Raw genomic sequence first — 14094 nt, 5'->3', positions numbered from 1 at the left:
ATCATGTGTTCATTATGAAGTAATGTCATGTAAAATACAGAATTTAGATAGTATCATAGCATATTATTAAACCTTTTATACCTTAAGGGAAAAGGCAGAGGTGTACTGCCCATATTGCCACAGGCAGTACAAACGTATATTGCCCGACCCGGGAATCGAACTCGAGACCCCTTGCTTGGCAGTCACACTTGTGAATGCTCGACCAACGAGGCAGCATTGAAAACCGGAAACCCACAGACACAATATTTATGTTCTATGTTATTAGTCAATAATAATGTCAATGTTAAATAGTCAGTTAGGTTATATAATGTACCTGTAATGTTGAGATAAATAATAGACCAAAACAACGACTACTACAAAAGCCGTAATCTATCAAAATTAAAAAAGAAAAATCTTCTCACTCAACTTACTCTCACCAAAAATCCACAAATTTACAGTACAGAACCCCTTAATTTAAAACAGTACCCAAAAGTATCAACACCAATTACACGATTCCTTTGTATCACCCGCTTCGAACATCAAAGCGACCGCCCTGAACGATTCTTCATACTCATTTACTGATATTAAAGGACCATACCGCGACCAACATAACTTGATCCATGACGTTTCATACAAAACTAACTTGTCTCTACATTTTTGTTTGACAGTTTCTGGAGCAAGTGTCTTTGTAGCTGGTGGGTCTACCACAGTGTGGTTTGATGTCAAATAGTCAAAGATTCACCGACTAATTATCTCATTAACAGTATGTACATTTTTTTATTGAGAATTTAAATTGTTCGTGTATGTAGGTGTCCCCCCTTGGTTTTTAATTTTACTTGTGATGGTTTCATATCGGTTTGGTCTTGGTTTGTTGGTTTGGAATGTGCTAAAGAATTTTATATTGCATTTTGTTATTCATTAGGTACTTGTTGTTATTGTAGGTAGACATTCACTTTAAAGTATCTAGGTACTTACTTAAAGAAAAAAATGTCATATTGCCGTTACAGATAATTTTTCCTGTCCCAGGCTTGTGACACAATATTTTTGTAGTATTAGACGATAAACTAGCAGACGGATCACCTTATGGTGAGCAATGGCCTATGCCATGAACACCCGAAACCCCAGAGGCGTTACAAGTGCGTTGCCGGCATTTTGGGGGTAAGGAATTTAAGGGTTCGGAATTAGGGATTAGGATTGGGAAGTGGGAGAATTGGGCGTACGATTGATAACCTATCAAAATCAATACCTGTACTAAAACTTCATTATACCAAGTTGATACCTACTCAAAATACCAGTTCAAATATAACACAACGAATTCGCAGAAAATATAACTAAGGATTCCGACAAATAATAGTGTTTTAAGTCTTTTTTTTAAATATATGTTCCGTTTTGTTTTAAAGGTATGAGTGCACCATACATCCGTTTTCCGTTAATTACGTTTTATTAACGCTACGTCAGTAATTGACTGAGTCGTTGGTCCAGTGACCACGAATACTACCTCTGTGCGATAGGTATTAGGTATCAAAAATCCTAGATTGGGGTACGGACTCAAAAAAAAAGCAGAAAAAGTTCGCCTTAGATATACATATAGATTTTTTTTTATGGAACGCAATCGGCGTCGTCCATGACACCCGAAAAACAAGAGACGTTACCAGTTCATTGCGGGCCTTTTGGAGGTTAGAAATTTAAGGGTTGTTGGGGAATCGGGGTTTAGGAAGATTGGAAGAGCGGTAATTGGGCCTCCAGTAACTTCACTGCCACAACGCAAGCGTTGTTTCACATTGGTTTTATATGAGGCCGTGGTATGGAAAAAATCTTATAATCAAAGGAAACAACTGCACAGTGGGTTGGACAACTGGCTGTCGTGCAATAAACAGATAATAATTAATAAAAATCAATCACCACTGGCGCCGATCTGAACCTAACTATTTCTAGATACAAAAGTCCCGTTAAACTATCCAGTCCATTGCACAAACCAACCCAAGATGTGCAGATAACGTTGCAGAAATTAGCGTATGCAAACACTGCAATTATATTCCCAGTATTGCATATGGTACTGCTGCTTTTTATGATAGAGAAAATCTTGAACACGTGGGCGGTTTTGGAGTACTGTGAGAGTGTTGTGAAACCGATGACTTATGTTGTAATAATTTTAATGTTGTTTAATAAAAAATTGTGTTTGAATTTGATTTCGGGTAAGTATATGTTACATTGTGTGTGATAAGTGTCAGTTTTATAATTTTATTATGTGTTGTTGTCTTCTCCTATTTTTTACCAAGTTGTTTTTTTTTCTGGACTGCCTCGTTGGTCGAATGTTACAAGTTGCATGTTGCGACTGCTGGGATAAAAGATTCGTAATTCGCGGTCGGGCAAAGTATTACTGCGATTTTTCGGTATTTCGAAAATTTCTCAATAGTAGTATTCGTCTAGTCTAATACATAGTTACCTTGTAGACTTAAAATAAAATAATTATAAAAATGTTTAAATCTAAAATGAGATGCTGTTATCAAAATTAAATACCTCTTCTAAAAAGACAGGAGTACCTACAGAACCCGACAATATTATAAGCATTACATTAAAACCAAGTAAGCATGTAAGTAGCGAGCAGGCGGTTGTTGGTCAAGCATGCGATTCAATCGTTTGGATATTTTTCACTGCGTTAAAAACAAGAACATGCTCGTAATTCGCAATAAAATCTAAGTGCATATTGTTTTCTAATTGTAATTGGACATTATATAGATCTAATACTATTGGTTTTAAGAGAAGCATGTTCATCGCAACACAAACCCGAGAGCCCGGTAGTGTTAAATTTTTGTTGGTATAAAAAATCTCGGATGTGACGTTACACTGTTGAAGTTTCTTAGTAAGGCATACTTAGAGGTAACTGGTGTCATTTGCAGGTGCCAGTGGTGACCACCCGTGGTAATTAAATGAGGTAAATCTATCTATATATATAAAAATCAATTGCTGTTTGTTAGTCTCGCTAAAACTCAAGAACGGCTGGACCGATTTGGCAAATTTTATATTGAATTGTTTGTTTGTTTGAGGTTTAAGGCGGTACGCAGTTTGCTGGGTCAGCTAGTATTTCATATAACCATCACCCACATTTCTTCCCAAGTACCTTACTTTTAAAAGCCTGTGGGAAGGTTCTCGTCATGAAAAATAACTGACCTGACATTATGACTCTCGGGTTATATGTAACTTTTTTATGGTATAAGTTGGTAAACCAACGGACGGATCGCCTAATAGTAAGCGATCGCCGCCACACATGGATACACGAAACACTAGAGGTATTACAAGTGCGTTGCCAGCCTTTTGGGGATAAGGTTTTAAGTGTTGTTGGTTGTATGATTGGGAAGGGGGTAATTGGGCCTCTGGTAACCTCACTCATACAACGAAACACAACGCAAACGTTGTTTCACGTCCTTTTTCTGTGAGGCCGTGGTATCAATCCGATCGAGCTGGCCCATTCGTGCAGAAGCATGGCTTTCCCACATTTAAATTACAATAGTAGTACCTATTTGTACTTGAAAAAATACAACAACAATTACTTGTTTATTTTACACGTGTAGCATGCGCCAAGGTTACAAAGTAAACTGCTTAAGTTATTTGATTAACCCTAATTAATTTTAGCCGAGGAATAAAAATTGCATGAAATAATTATGTGTGTAATTTTGTAATTTTATTACAAAAAATTACTTTCTTTTACAAGATCAAATAGGACTTGTTTGCAGTGTCGTTGTTCTAATAGATATTGAAATAAAGATACGTTCTTTATATGGAAAGATAGCGGCTAAACGTCGACCATCAAATATTAAAAAAATGATTTGTGCTATCGATGTGTTATACGGATGGTTTTTCTACTATCGATACATCGCATACTCGAACTATGCATTTTCCTCGAACAGATACTTTGCGGCGGCACATCTTAATAGCACAGCTACATAGGTAATAAGTATCAGTGAAAACGTATATATTATGTATGAACAGGATTGTTATTTTCTGGGTGCTCAAGTCACTTAAGAAGTTCATTTCAGAGAGACATCGTGCAGCCTACTCTAGAAACTAGTAGAGCTTTTCTCCATTCATTTACGTAAGTAAACCGTGAGTTTTAGTTAATCATTTGACTTTTAGGTATCCAATTAAAGATTTTCTGCTTTGTACTTCATTTGCGATTACCACATCAACCATGTTATAAACTACATCAATAGGCTACAATAACAAGGAAACAGCTGTTGCAAGCCACTGCCATAGTGAATTAACATAAATGTCGGTTAGTTCTAAACACAACTCAATCAACCACACTTCTACCTACCCCCATTTACTTAACAGTCGCTCATTTAAGACTAATTAAGAAAATACTTCAAGTTCTCAGTAATTACTTGATCGTCCAATTCATCATACGATTCCCTATTAATATTACATCCGACTTTGTAACAGCAGTACACATTACTATTACAAAATACATAAAAAAAACAAGGTTTTATCTAAAATCTAGATACGTGGATAATTACTAACACCCGTCCGTGAGGCAACGTTTTCTGAATATTAAAAAAAATATACACACACCGTCCGCCATTACGGGTATAACGATTATACACCGTTTGGCGAAAAAACTTTGTGTTAAAAATTATACCAGGGTACCATAACCACAGAACAACATAAGCGACAATGAAAAATCAAACGAATTTTAATCTTAGCTCTAAAAGCATAGAACTGATATTGAAATACACAGTCCCAGCATTAGAATGCCCTAAAAATTTATTACAGCGGACGCGTAGAAAAACATTAAGCCATTTGTAATTTGTATAGTACGAGAGACAGGGAGCCAAGATTACTCGACCATAGAACGTGGTACGTTAGAGTGAGATGGATAGATTTCTGTTGGTGGTTTTCTAACATTGGTTGTAGTAGCCAATCCGGGAGCAGTAATGGGCGGGTTGGCTCCTGTGTTCAAATGGATTGATGAAAATTGGTTCCTTATGTTGGGTTCAGTAGGATAAAAAAGCAGGTATTTTTGGGAATTGTTTTTTTTTTATGTGAGTTCTTTGAATTCGAATTCAGTGTGGTTGTTAGAAATTAAAATTGGTCAAATAGCAGGCAAGGTTTGGTTCATTTTTGTATTATTGTTAACCAATTTTAGTTTAGTTATGATAAAAATTGTGTTAGTATGAAATCTACTATTCTATATTTTCTTTGAAATTTATTTACTTAAATATGTAATGACTGTGAATAACTGCATAAATTTTGCTTTAGATACTTATTTTGATTTAATATTTATACGTTATCTGGAGTTGATTGGGAGGCCTATTTTCAGCATTAAATTTCTTATGGCTGATACGATGATGATGATAATTTATAGATTTTGACATGATTAAACTAACTGCAAAATAGAAAAATACACGTATATATCTGAATTAACATAGATTGGGGATACCTATACATTTCTATAAATTTTAAAACATATTTCAAATTATCGAATATTTCAAATTTAATTTAACAACTGTAGTAATTAAACGAATAAAGTCACGTCAGGCCAAAAAGTTGTTTCACAAGTTTTGGGACATAATATGCGATTGGACATGGTATTATGCGATTTATTATCTCTTAAATGGCGTGTAACATATTATTTGATATGTTACACGGACGCGTTGCTGGTGTTTGTAATATCAGCATGTTTACTAATTGAGATTCGTTTTATATTCTGAATTAGTTATCTTACTACTTAATTGGCGTGTATGACTGAACACTAAACATAGTGGACACGCAAACCGAGTAGTTTGACCGCTTCTGAAATAACTAATCTTTGAGAAAAAGACTAATATTTAAACATGCTCTAATAGCCACTTTAAACCTTAGCAAACCAAGAAGTTTATTGGTAGGTACATCTCTGGAACAACTCTTTCCATGTTTGAGAAAAAGTTGAATGTGAATTTAAGTCATTTTAAAAGTCAAGAATGTAATAAAAAGTACACACTGTCTCTATCATTTTGTTCTGTCAAAGGACTGCTAGAAGAGATTTCTTCGAGAATATGCAGTACTTATGTACTTCTTATCTATATATAATGTTCTCCTATATTCTGTGCGTGTGTTGTACATAAATAAATCAAACCTACAATATATTATGATAAGCAACAAGCAACATTGCAGCAACTTGCACCATTATTCTTGTTATTATTGCTCTCTTCTTAGCTTTGATATTAATCTGGTTATCATCATATCATAAATAAATCATACCATACCAAAGTATTTCTGCGAGCTGCCTAGCAAGTTGTCGGGGCTGCGGGTAATTTAATGATTTTATACCCTTAAAAAAACCTATGTATTTCACAGCAAACAACTTCAATATAATTTTTCGACCTCCATTATAATAATGTGTGTAGTTGCAGCTAATTATAGGCATTATGCGGTAACAATAACAAAAATGAGGCAACTTTTATTAAATCTGGCGGCCATGACGTATACCTACAATTATTTAAAGGTTTTCAAATAAAAACACAGGTTTTGCATTGTGAACGATACGTATCGATTGTGTGTGGTTAGGCTCTTCGACTATTTATGTTGTAGGCAAAATTTTAAAATAGAAAATATTTTTTTTAACACCGCGTACATCTTAAAATTAAGCGTCCACAGGCCGTCATCAGTATGCATCGCACGTAGGCGTTGCTGATGATGCGGTCCGTAGGGTGCGGATCAGTGGACGTAGTTGTATGAGTTTCTATACAAGACAAATTAAAATCCGTTGCGTGCGATGCGGGCCTGTGGACGCGTACCTTAATAATATCTTGTCCAATATGCTCAATAGTTTTACTTGTGAAATTGTGATCAGGCACCCAAGAAAGTATTTTTTTATGGTATAAGCCAGTAAACGAGCAGACGGATCACCCGATGGTAAGCAATCGCCGCCGCCCATGGACACCCGAAACGCCAGAGGCGTTACAAGTGTGTTGCCGGCTTTTTGGGAGTTAGGAATTTAAGGTTGTTGGGGAATCGGGGTTTAATTGGACCTCCGATAACCTCACTCACACAATGCAAGCGTTATTTCACGTCGGTTTTCTGTGAGGCGATGGTATCATTCCGGTCGAACCGGCCCATTCGTACCGAAGCATGGCTCTCCCACACTTAGACCATTATGACTTTTAATATTAGACCTTTTACCAAAATCCTACTTAAACAAAATTCCGACATTAACCGCAGCAGTATAAATAAATAACAGTTTAATATCCATCATACACTCAGTGGATATTATTACAATACATATACACACATACATACATACATGTCCCATACAAAGCTGATGGTAGTTTAGATTACAGGTAATTGTGGCGACCTGGTTAAAAGTATTACCTACCTGAATATGGATTTTATATAGGTAGGTAGCTACTTACCTATGTGTTTTAAGCTATGTATGTAGGTAATGGTGTTTATTTACTTGTTTACTTATTGTGTTAGTTTATCGCATTGCAACATTCTAAGGTTTCTATATTTCGGTACTACCGACCCGCCCCAGCTTCGTATGAGTGCAATGGTGATATATTATGCATGTAAAATACATATAAACCATACTCTTGAATCACTCCACCTATTAAAAACTAACCGCATCAAAATCCGTTGCGTAGTTTTAAAGATTTAAGGTTACAAAGGGATATAGGGACATGGACAGTGAAAGCGACTTTGTTTTATACTATGCAGTGATTACACTAGGAGACGATTCTGTGGAGCGGCTTGTAATGCAAGGGAAGGTTGAAGGCACAAGAACGCGTGGCAGGCCACGGATGCTATGGACGGATCAAATTAAAACTGCACTCAATGATCCAATTTGCCAATGCACGAGGAAGGCTGCAGCGCGCGAAGACTGTGGGAGAGCCATGCTTCGGCATGAAAGGCCAGCTCGACCGGAGTAATACCACAGCCTAACCGAAAACCGACGTGAAACAACGCTTGCGTTGTGTTTCGTTGTCTGAGTGAAGTTACCGGAGACCCAATGCCCCGGTCTTCCCCATCCCCGATTCCCGAACAACTACCCTTAAATTCCTAACCCCCAAAAGGCCAGCAACGCACTTGAAACGCCTCTGTTTGTCTGTAAGCGATCAGCGCCGCCCATGAACACCCATAACACCAGAGGAGCCACAGGTGTGTTGCCGGCCTTTTCGAAAAACAGTAAAGCTATTTTGTGTAAGGTTTCTCTTACTCTAACAATGTTGTAGCAACTCGACAAAGCCACTATCTTAGTTTTTGTTAACAAAATTGGTTCTAAAAACACAAATACTTAATGCTTACCTTATGAGTTGGTCACAAAAACTCGACCTACTGCTTACCTACTTTTGTTAGGTAATCATGGGTTGTAAGATCGAACTGATGTTTTGTTATAAGTAGTAGGTATGTATTAGAATCTGGGTAAGACTACGAAAAAAGTTTACAAGACAAAAGTTTACAAGTTGCATTTTTTTACTAGTTAAAAAATATCCCGGAGGTATATCTACCTAGCGGGTTACCGGGGCTCCGTCTCGAAAAGCAGGAGTAGGAACGGGGTGGTTTTTAGTCAGTAAGACTATGACACTCCCTCTTGCCACACCTAAGGCTGGAGAAGCCATTGGATGATTTTTCCCTAATAAAAAAATATTATAGCAAAAATATTTTTGTTGATAGGATTTTATAATTCCTAACATTACTATTAAATTTTCTTGTTAAAATCGATCTTCCCATATAATTATCGTGTGAATTAGTGCTCTTAAAGACACTGTTTACATAAACTACTCTTCATTAGTTATCTATCTATCTATCTATTGAAGCATATAGAATAAAGAACAAAAAATTACAACGAAATCGCATTATAAAGATCTTGTAAATAACTGATTTATTACCTCGGTTGTCTATGTAAATTATGTACATACTTATCATGGTACATAGAACCAACTATATAACAAAAACTAGTACCAGCAATTACTCGGTCTTGTTTAGAAGTAACTTACCGCTATTTTGTATCAGGGTTCCTTAAGAAAATGGGAGAAATGTCAGATCACGGATGAACTTGTATGTGATCATGGATGGCGCTTGCAAAAGTGCCTGCCTAATCCGGAGCCCTAGCGGGTTTACCGGGGCTCCGGCTCGACGGGCAGGAGTAGGAACGGGGTGGTTTTTAGTCAGTAAGAGTCTGACACTCCTCTCGCCTCGCCCAAGGCGGGAGAAGTCAGTGGATGATTTTCCACCATCAAAAATACAGTGCCGAAATATCGGAAACTCATAGGCATAAATAAACATGGTAAATATCCCATTTTCGTTTCAAGTTCGAATGATAGATTAGATCCAAAGAAGACTATAAAATTTGAAAACCACTTCACAAGGCAGCAGTTGTCTAAATATCACTGCTGAGCAAAGACCTCTTTTACACTAACGAACGGTTTGAGCATTAATCACCACGCTTGCTCAAAACGGATTGGCGATTTCAAACGTATAGTAAGAAATTATATGTCCAGGTTTGCTCGTTCCAAAGTGTAGATTCCTATGGAGAAGAACGAGCAAAAAACTCCATACGATATAATATCTATCTGCATTTAATGTAATCAGTCTTTATTATACCATTGCTTTACTTACTTTGTGAGTGATCAGTCTTGTAAAATTGTGGCATCCTACTAGAGATGAGAGACGGGTAAAAGCGCAAAAAGTTTTGGTGACCGAACTGCAATCCTCAAGTTCACTGGCAAGCTAGAAGATTAAAGTACCTACATACATAACCTCACACTGTTCCCCCATGGGGGTAAGCAGAGACAATATAACGCCAATTACTACAATTCCTACACACCTCTTTCGCTATAAAATAAAAAGGCAAATATGATCAACAGTACCTAACATATGATAAAGCGGCCTCTACGTAATATCATAACGGCTTATAATTATGTCAATCAGCAGTATTTATGCGCATTACATATCTTGACAAGCGAGCCCTCAATGTGCAAATTAACGAGCGACACCTGCCCTTATTATATACGTACGTTGTGTTATTTCGACTTATTTTAATTAGTTGTGTTTTGCTTCTAAATAAAAATGTCGTATGTGGAAGTAATTGTTCTGTTAAGATTTGGTAGGCATTTGGTTTATTCGACTATGCTTTGCATGTTGTAAAGTAGGCACTAGCAGTTGGCAGTAAGTAAGTAATTCCTAGTTCTACCAAAAATACCCATAAAATGTTGCAATTATAAAAGATTACAATATCCTATAAGGTTAAGTATCTTAGCAAGTCAGTAGGTAATTTAAAAAACCCACTAAGATTAAGTAAAGTGTTCAGCAGGTTCGGCCCACGGCTTCGCCCGCGGTTTAGATAAAAAGTAGCCTATTTATAATTCCAGAATATAACTTACCCCTGTTCCGAATTTCATTCCATCCCTTCAGTTGTTTCGACGTGATTAAATAACAAACACAAACTATATTTATAATATTTTTTTGTTATTTTACATTAATTAATAAGTTTGATTGATACCGTTCTTCTTATAGCCAACTAATGGTCATTGTCTCTATACTCAGTCAATCCTCATGTTCGTATGTACATACCGGAACTGTGCAGTTACCGCAAATATATCTTGCAAATAAATACAGTATAATCTTGTACGGAACCATCACGATTGATGGTAAAGAAGTTTTTACCTGTGTGGCGCTTGTAGCTATAATTACAGGGAAGCACAACGAAGGTAGGTACAACGACAGCCTTGATTGTTAGTCTAGTTTTTCTACAGAAATAATTGAAAAAAAATCACTATAATTATCAAAATTTAGACTAGATATGTCGGACTGCCTAACGGGTTACCGGGGCTGGTTTTTAGGCAGTAAGAGTCTGATAATCCCCCTCGCCTCGCCCAATGCGGGAGAAGCCATTGGATGACTTTGTCTCATAAAAAAAATGTTTTATAATAAGATCCTACTCTTTTGATTCTCTAATCTAGTATCTAGTCTATCGACGTTTTACCCTTCTATGTAGGCAAATGCCTACTGGATTCCTAGCCTAGTGGATTCTGTTAAAATGTAGAATTTATATTAGATGCCTAAAAATAATTCATAATTTACACAGGCGGTAGATCTCCCGGCCATGACGGGCTCAGTGTTGAACATCTTAGATATGCTGGCCGGCACCTGCCCCGAGTACTTGCCATGTTGTTTAATTTATGCATGAGCCACGCATACCTCCCTCAGGAGTTGATGCGGACTTTGGTGGTACCCATACCTAAGAACAGGACAGGAGATATGGCAGACAAGACCAACTACAGGCCAATTTCCTTGGCGACTATTGTTGCCAAGGTGCTTGACAGTGTGCTCAACTCGCATTTTACAAAGCACATCCAGCTACACGACGCCCAGTTCGGGTTCCGGTCTGGGTTGTCAACGGAAACAGCCATATTTAGTCTGAAGCACACTGTCAAGTACTACACAGACAGGCGTACGCCAGTGTATGCCTGTTTTCTAGACCTCAGTAAAGCCTTCGATTTGGTTGCCTACGATGTTCTGTGGCAGAAGCTGGCTAAGACTGGGGTGCCGCCAGAGTTGGCAACACTCTTGAGGTACTGGTATCTCAACCAGAAAAACAATGTAAAGTGGGCGGGTGAACTCTCGGATGCGGGCGGGTTGGAGTGTGGGGTTAGGCAGGGGGGTTTAAGCTCACCCCTACTCTTCAACCTGTACGTAAACGCTCTTGTTGAGGAGCTCAGCAGCATGCGTGTGGGCTGTTATGTTGATGGTGTTTGCTGTAACAACTTCAGCTATGCGGACGACATGGTGCTGCTGGCTCCGTCAATTGGGGCTCTCCGGAAGTTGCTTGCAGTGTGTGAGTCTTTTGTGGCGGCACATGGACTTGTATATAATGTAAACAAGACTGTCTGCATGGTCTTCAAATCAGGTAATAGGGATCCACCTATCCAACCGACATTTTTGAATGGCGTCTCTTTAAGTAGAGTACGTCAATTTAAATATCTTGGGCACTGGGTCACTGACGATTTGAAGGACGATGTCGACATGGAGAGGGAACGCAGAGCATTGTCAGTTCGGGCGAATATGTTGGCTCGCAGATTCTCTCGTTGTACAGACGCGGTTAAAATTACTTTGTTTAAGGCGTACTGCACCTCACTGTACACGGGAAGTCTGTGGGTTAACTACACCCAGAGAGCGTACAATGCTCTGCGGATCCAGTACAATAATGCGTTCAGGGCGCTGTTGCGGCTTCCACGTTTCTGTAGTGCATCAGCAATGTTTGCTGATGGTCACACAGATGGTTTCACAGCACTATGGCGCAAAAAGACTGCATCATTTATTAGTCTCCTGCGTGGAAGTCGCCACAGCATCCTGAGTGCTATAGCTGACAGGCACGACTGTCCACTAATGTGGAATTTAATGCAGCGGACTAAGTCCCTGCTTAGTATTAAGTATTAGTTTAGTAATTTTAATTTTATAATTTTATTCCTCCTCATTGTCATTTGTGGACTTATGTTGTCTCTATTAATAAAGTTTTATTATTATTATCCCTTAATCTCAGCACTAGGCTGGTATTCACCTACATTCACGGGCCAGGGCCAAGTGAATATAGGGTGTGGTGTGTAATATTATGTGCTTGTGGTGTTTTCATCCAACTCCATAAACTTTCGGACTATCCTGCATGTGTTCAAGATGGCTGCTTTCTGTAGTGTGATGTAGATGGTATCTTTTAGGTCTATGAGTTTCAGGCTATTGTGTAAGTGGTTGGGTATCACACCTGTGGTGGAGACAACGATAGGGACTATATACACTTTGTCTTGTCTCCATATCCTTGCGACTTCTTCTTTTAATTCAGCATATTTACTTATTTTCTCTCCTATAGTTTTTTGCAAATTGTGTGTATTTGGGACTGCGATATCTATTAAGTATGTAATATTTTTTATTTTATCTCGGAGGGTTATATCTGGTCTATTATAGTGGACAGTTCTGTCTGTTAAAATGGCTCGATCATAGTATAGTTTGTGTGTGGTATTTTCTAATACGTTTTGTGGTGTGTACTTGTAATAAGGAGTGTTTGTGTCTGGTATGAGTTTGTGTTTGATTGCTAGGTTCTGATGGATGATGTTTGCAAGTTGATTGTGTCTGTGAGTGTAGTCTGTCTGTGTGAGTGTTGTGCATGCTCCTGTAATGTGTTGAATGGTCTCGGGTTGGGTGTGACATTTGCGGCATTTATCATTTGTAATTGTAGGGTCTTTGATGATGAATTTTCTGTAATTTTTTGTATTAATTATCTGGTCTTGTATAGCAATTATAAAGCCTTCGGTTTCCGGAAATAAATTGCCTATTTTAAGCCATTTATTGGAAGCTATTGTGTCTATGTGCGCCTGTTCAAGGTCGTGGGGATGACGACCGTGCAATACTTTCTTCTTCCAATCTTCTAATTTTTGTTTCTGTGGGTCGTTGTTGATGTCGTATGATAAGTTTGGTTCGTGTAAGTTGAGAGGTGTGTAGTTGGTGTCATGTGTAACGATGGCTTTGTGGATGTTGCTTGTATTAGATTTTGTGTGGAAAAATAGTTTTAGTTTTGCTATTTGTTTCTGCCAAAGGTGGTGGATGTCTATAAGACCTCTCCCTCCATGTTGTCGCTTGATTGTTAATCTTTCTATAGCGGATTTTGGGTGTAGATTGTTGTGTTTGGTAAGTGTGGTGCGTGTAGTTCTTTCTAGTTGGCAGATCTCAGTTTTCGACCATTTAATTACTCCAAACGAGTACGTTAGAATAGGAATCGCGTAGGTGTTCAGTGCCTTTATTAAATGCTTACTAGAAAGTTGAGTTTTACATAAGGCGCTTACTCTATTTTTATATTCATTCTTTAGTGTATTCTTAATTGTTGTGTGATCTAAACCCTTTAATTGTTTGTAACCTAAATATTTATAAAAGTCTTCCGGTTCCATAGCTGTGATAACGTCAATATTGTTAATATCGTAGTCCCCTGGTTTAATTTTGCCCCGAATAATGTGTATGGTTTTACATTTATCCAACCCAAACTGCATGTTAATATCTCTGCTGAATTTTGAAGTAATATCTATTAGTGTTTTCATTTCTTTTTCCGACTTTGAATATAGCTTGATATCATCCATATATATTAGATGAGAGATA

The 14094-nt window shown here is 37.7% G+C and overlaps 1 protein-coding gene across 1 annotated transcript; it reads right to left on the bottom strand.

Moving 5' to 3' along the window:
* Positions 1–12563: 12563 nt before the first annotated feature.
* Positions 12564–14075, bottom strand: LOC118278064 (uncharacterized). Its single transcript, XM_035597126.2, has one exon. It carries the CDS (start codon positions 14073–14075, stop codon positions 12564–12566), a length of 1512 nt encoding a protein of 503 aa, XP_035453019.1.
* Between the last annotated feature and the right edge of the window lie 19 nt (positions 14076–14094).

The sequence above is a fragment of the Spodoptera frugiperda genome, chromosome 18 (assembly GCF_023101765.2).
Source record: "Spodoptera frugiperda isolate SF20-4 chromosome 18, AGI-APGP_CSIRO_Sfru_2.0, whole genome shotgun sequence".
In the NCBI taxonomy this organism is placed as follows: domain Eukaryota; kingdom Metazoa; phylum Arthropoda; class Insecta; order Lepidoptera; family Noctuidae; genus Spodoptera; species Spodoptera frugiperda.
This window is presented reverse-complemented; position numbering and strand designations above follow the sequence as displayed.